Here is a 6,000-nt window from a genome sequence, read left to right as displayed (position 1 = left end):
TTGAGCCAAGTCCTGTGTTCGTCTGCAAGTCTGTTTGTCTTATTACTGCTTTCAGTAAAACTTGTATATAGTTTTACCATCGTTTCTGATGTCTCTTCGTTCTGCGTTCCACTGATTCCATCCAACTACTGCTGCGCTGCAAATTACTCTGACACATTTCAATGAGGATTGTATGTGTTCCTATCTGATACAGATGGGTAAAGGCTCCAAGGTAGCTACTCTACAGATTCAAGCTGATTTTAAAAGGCAGAACTCAAGGAACCCAACAAAATTATGATGCTGAACTGGGACGATAGGTATGGGCGTAGAGGTTAATATTTTTAGGAAAGGGCCTTACGTCTTCTAAAACTGTCGCACCTCAGGTTAGCTTCACCTTGCTAAAGACACCAGGCTGCACACAGATCGTATTCTTTTGTGGTTTATTAGTAAATAGGGAAAAGATTGTTCATAAAAGGTAAAAGATAGTTACAAAAACAAGGTTGTAGAATAAATCCATGGAAACATTAGGCATGAAACAAGGTCCTTAAAACGAAGCCAGAAATGAGAATACATCCAGGCTACAAGATAATACAGGAAAGCAGACTTGGTTCTTGATTCAAGCGAGGAAATTGCTTTGACAAAGGTTTCCCGCTCAGCAGACTGTTTTAATAGCATGACATGAAGGCATTTCTTCGCCCGTTGACCTCCCTCTTATTTGCTATTCTGAGACTTCTGTGCAACCCCTGAAATTCCAGACAATTAGCCCGATCTAGAGAAGCGGTCTCATTGCTTTCACTTTCAAGGCCACAGGGCTCGTTAGTGTTATCAAACTGAGGCTGGGAACCGCTCTCCCTTTCTGCTTCTTGCACCTGAAAACCATCATCATGAACAACATCATTTCTTCCCATGGGAAAGCCTCCCTGCTCCTCATCTCCCACAGCAGGAACACTCTGCACCTGAACCCCATAATTCCCATCAGAGTCATCTTGAAACTCATCCAGAACCTGAATCCCATCATCTTGAAACTGCATCCCAGAATCCTCATCAGAGGCACACAAAGGCTGAGTCAGAACAAAAACCTTCTGAGAAATCTGAGACTGAAGAGTAATCAGTCCAGCTGGAAGTCACCCCAAATTCTTGGAATTATAATGCCATATGGGGAAAGAGATCTTAAAAATGTAAAATTATGGTGCTTTGGATTTTTTGGCAGATGCCTTGGCCAACAATAATTAAAATCAAGGTGCATTGTTTTGTGAAGATGGAGTCCAAGGACTTCACCACATTGACTCATTTCCCCGTCCAAGGACACTTCAGGCTCATTTCAGTGATGGAGAGGCACAGAGCCCATCACATGACATTGAATTACTTAGAATAATAGAATCATAGAATCTGAGAATTGGAAAAGACCTCGTGGGCCATCCAGTCCAACCCCATTCTGCCAAGAAGCAGGAAAATCACATTCAAAGCACCCCCAACAGATGGCCATCCAGCCTCTGCTTAAAAGCCTCCAAAAAAGGAGCCTCTACCACACTTTGGAGCAGAGAGTTCCACTGCTGAACAGCTCTCACAGTGAGGAAGTTTCGTTTGCTGTCCCATTTCATTTCCGCAAAGTGAGAAAAAGCTGCTGCGGACAGAGAGCAATGGAGAACAGCGTTTGGCTGGGGAGATGGTGGTAGAGGCAGAAGAGAAGAAAGAGAAAAAGAAAGGGTTTTGGGCTGATAGAGAAAAGGGAAAAGCAGGGAGGACTTGAAAAGCCTTTCCCCATGTGATGAATGTGAAGACGGGCAACAAGTGGTCAAGAATGGCTCAAGTAAACAGTAGGATGGGAAAGGAGTAAAAGTTTCACGGAGTGATCTATTGAAAAGCATTATTGCTACATGCTTCTCTACAAATCTGTAAGTTCATGAGATGAAGACCCAAGAGTTACTTTACCACCAAGAAGATTGGATCTCTCCAATGGAATATGTTCTGCCTTTGTCTTGTGTGAATCTCCTCCACCATCAAGCCACAACTAGCTTCTCCATGTTGAAAGGCATCTGTGTCTTCCCAAGCATCTTAGTTTGGGAAAGTCCTAGCCAGAACCTCCAAGTAGCATCTGTGCCGTGTTATGGCTGGGTTTAGTGGTTCCCTCACATTCAGCATTTGGCCATTTGTCAAGACTTCCCAGCATCTGACTTCAGATGGAAGAGTGAGTGAAAGCAGGCTCCATCTCAGAGGTTTCAAAGAGCCTCCGATGGGAATCCGATGCCTGTTTTGCGATCAAACAGCACTTCCCTCTCCGACACAGGTTGAGTCTGGGCTTCACAACTGCTCCTCGTCAATCCAGATGGTTTTGTGCTGCTCTTCTGCCACCTTCTCCTTGATGATGCGGAGGAGGTCCTCAAGGCTGCTCCAAGCGTCGGCTTCCAGGGAGGCATACAGGCAGGGCAATCCCTCCAGCTCTTTCTCATTCTGCCGGCACATCGGGAGGAGCTCTTCTTCAATCTCAGGCTTCGGTAAGAGCTTCCTGCATCACAGAAGGGCAAGCCATAAAAGATACATATTATACACACGCATGGATGTGTGTGCAGAGATTCCCGTTTGAAATAAGTCCCCAACACCTTTTGTTTTGCTGAGCAAAACAGATACCAAAGGCCATGATAAATGGAGAGATGCAGTTGATGATTTTCTCTTACTGGTGCTTACATCACACACATTATATATATACACACACACACACACCTTCTATCTTCTAAATCTAATCTAAATCTAAATCTAAATCTATATATATAAAAGGGTAAAGTTATTTGCGCCGTGACTATAACAACACAACTATGCACCCCAGAAACACCAAACTTGACAACACAACACAAAAGCCTTGCCTCAAGGTTCATACAACACAACCGAACCCCCAAAACAGAACCGGGACCCGCAAACCCCCAAAAACCACTCTAATGAGAAAACAGAACAATATAATCTCTAAAATCAGGACAATAAATACAAACCAACACTCACAAGACAGGAGAATTCCAGACAGGAGAATTCTAGACAGAAAACAATCAGACCCAGCTAACACCTCCCAACAAAGAATTCCCTCAACCAGAAAACAGCCAGGCCTCGAACCTGCAAGGCCATTCATTGCTAATTGAGGTAACTAATTCCAACATTCATACTTCCTGCACTTAGACTATTCATTGCTATTCAACCTGGTCAACCAACAATTCCACAAGGTAGAAAGCGGCCAGGCTTCCAAGCAGCAAGACTAATCACTCCTGTTCAACCAGCCTAACCAGAATATACCCTACATGGCTCAGGTTTGTAAGCCATCAGGCCACTCCATCCCATTCAACCAGCACAAGAAAGGAGGCCCCTATATAGAAACTGCCCAGGCTTAGAAGCACAAAGGCTATTCAGTGCAATTCCAATAGGCCACAGCAACGTGTGGCAGGGCACAGCTAGTCCATAATAAAAGTGAAAACCCAAATGTGTGTATGTGGCACAGATGTCGGCTCACACAGACAGCCTCCGGCCTCCACAAACAGGCTACCGTTCCCAGTGCTGAGGAGTCATTCTTTTCCACTGACATTGCAGTTATAGTGAGCGCCATGAACATGTAGCCCAGCCCCTGCCAATGTCCTTCCCAAACACTACGGCCCACCAGCCAAGGAATGCTTTCGTTTGGGGACCATTTCATCCTAGATTTTGCTTTTTCTTTCACCACAGGCAGGCATCCCAGGGTTCTCCATTGCTGTGGAATTTGCATGACTCCGCCCACTGCCCTTCCCTTTCAAATCTGTCTGCAGAACAAACAGAGCAGAACTGAGCTGCAACTAAACTTACTGGAGGAGTTTAGGGATTGACTCCACATGGTGGAAGTTGTAGTTCACCCTGCATCAAGTCAGAGCACTGTGACTCCTACTAGGGAATTTAGATGAGTTGTAGTTCACCTACACCCAGAACGCAAGGAACCCAAACAATGATGGCTCTGGGCCAAACTTGCACTGCATCCCCGATATGCCCAGATTTGAATACTGGTGGGTTTGGAGGGGAATTAGCCTGGACATTTAGGAGTAGTAGGTACTGGGATTTATAGTTTATTTATTATTTATTTGCTACATTTATATGCCGCCCTTCTCACCCCGAAGGGGACTCAGAGCGGCTTACAAATTAAATTTACATACAATATTATATTATTAGCATAGTACAATACTGGTAATAAATTACTATATTGTACTGTATCAATATATTGTAATATTATTAGTAATATTACATGTAAAATATAATATATAATTAATATTATTATATTGTACTAGCTGTGCCCGGCCACGTGTTGCTGTGGCAAAGTCTGGTGGTATGGGAAATAAACTATTGAGGAATTGGTGGTAGTTAAGGTCAAGGGTAAAGGTTTTCTCCTGACATTAAGTCCAGTTGTGTCCAACTGTACACTGAAGTGGATTATATGGTAGTGTGGAGTCAAGATAATCCAGTTCAAAGCAGATAATATAAGATTATAAATGGGTGATATAGCTGTATGGAAGGGCCTTGAGTCTACACTGCCATATAATCCAGTGCAAATCTGATATTCTGTATTTTATAGGCCTAAGTGAGGCCTAACTCTGCCTGTCCCCTGGACTGAGTGGGTTGCTAGGAGACCAAGTTGGAGGAGCTTAGCCTTCTAACTGGCAGCAATTGGATAAAAACAATTATTCCTCTCTCTCTAATTAGGACTTTATTTTTCTTCTCTTTTTGTTCTATCAACCTAGAGCCATGGATGATGGGTTGTGTTGTCAAATTTCGAGGTTGGGTGGCCTGTAGTTTTGTTGTTTTGTCCGCTGCCCTGATGCCATCACTCTTTTATATATATAGATTATTAGTATTATATCGTTCACCTGCAATGAATGAGCACTTCGAACCTCACTGATGATGGACCAGGACCAAACTTGGCACACAGAGCGCCCATAAACTAAAAGAGCATATTGGACAAGTTTGGGGAAAAGGGAGTTATAGTTCACCTGCATCCAGAGAAACAGTGACCTCCACTGACAATGGACTGGGACCAAACTTTGCACAGAGAAGCCTCATGAACAACTGAACATACTACAAGTGTTTGTGGGAAGGGGCCTTTATTTTGGGAGTTGTAGTTTACCTGCATCGAAAGAGCACTGAACCCAGCCAATGACGGATCTGGACCAAACTTGACACATAGACTGAACATTGTGGGCTGTGGATACTGACAGATGTTTCGGGGCAATTGCCTGGGACTCTGGGAGTTGTAGTCATTCACCTGCATCCAGAGAGCACTGCAGCCAGGTGATGACCAGCCAACGACAGATCTGGACCACACTTGGTACACAGACCCAAAATGGCCAACTTTGAATATTGGCAGGGTTTGGGGAGGATTGACCCATAATTCTGGGAATAGTAGTTCACCCACTCCAAACACAATACATAACATTGAAAGGCAAATAATACCATTCTCAAATGACCCGGGCACCGCCGGGTCCCCAAGCTAGTGTGTATATATATATACAGTAGAGTCTCACTTATCCAACATAAACGGGCCGGCTGAATGTTGGATAAGCGAATATGTTGGATAATAAGGAGGGATTAATGAAAAGCCTATTAAACATCAAATTAGGTTATGATTTTACAAATTAAGCACCAAAACATCATGTTATACAACAAATTTGACAGAAAAAGTAGTTCAACACGCAGTAATGCTATGTAGTAATTACTCTATTTACAAATTTAGCACCAAAATATCATGATCTATTGAAAACATTGGCCCCAAAAATGCGTTGGATAATCCAGAATGTTGGATAAGTGAGACTCTACTGTATCTGTTTTTATTTCTGAAATTTACCATCCTCGGTTTATACTGGAGTCAATGTTTTCCCAGTTTTTTTTGTAGTAAAATTAGATGCCTCGGCTCATATTCGGGTCGGCTTATACTCGAGTATATACGGTATATATTACGGTAGGTGTGCATCTCAACATGTTTGAGGAGCCACCTCTTCACCTTTTCCCAACCAAATGGTTTCA

General features: G+C 43.2%; 1 protein-coding gene across 2 annotated transcripts in view; it reads right to left on the bottom strand.

Annotated features, from left to right (window-relative positions):
• Positions 1-404: 404 nt before the first annotated feature.
• Positions 405-6,000, bottom strand: part of card11 (caspase recruitment domain family member 11) — an 80,915-nt gene continuing 75,319 nt past the window's right edge. For both annotated transcript variants that reach the window (XM_062964229.1, XM_062964230.1), the window contains exon 24: positions 405-2,485. In XM_062964229.1, coding sequence (XP_062820299.1) covers positions 2,281-2,485 — 205 coding nt within the window. In that variant the 3' untranslated portion in view covers positions 405-2,280. The remainder of the gene's footprint in view (positions 2,486-6,000) is intronic.

The sequence above is a fragment of the Anolis carolinensis genome, unplaced genomic scaffold, assembly GCF_035594765.1.
Source record: "Anolis carolinensis isolate JA03-04 unplaced genomic scaffold, rAnoCar3.1.pri scaffold_13, whole genome shotgun sequence".
NCBI lineage: Eukaryota > Metazoa > Chordata > Lepidosauria > Squamata > Dactyloidae > Anolis > Anolis carolinensis.
The sequence above is the reverse complement of the archived record's forward strand: the minus strand, read 5'-3'. Positions and strand labels throughout refer to the sequence as shown.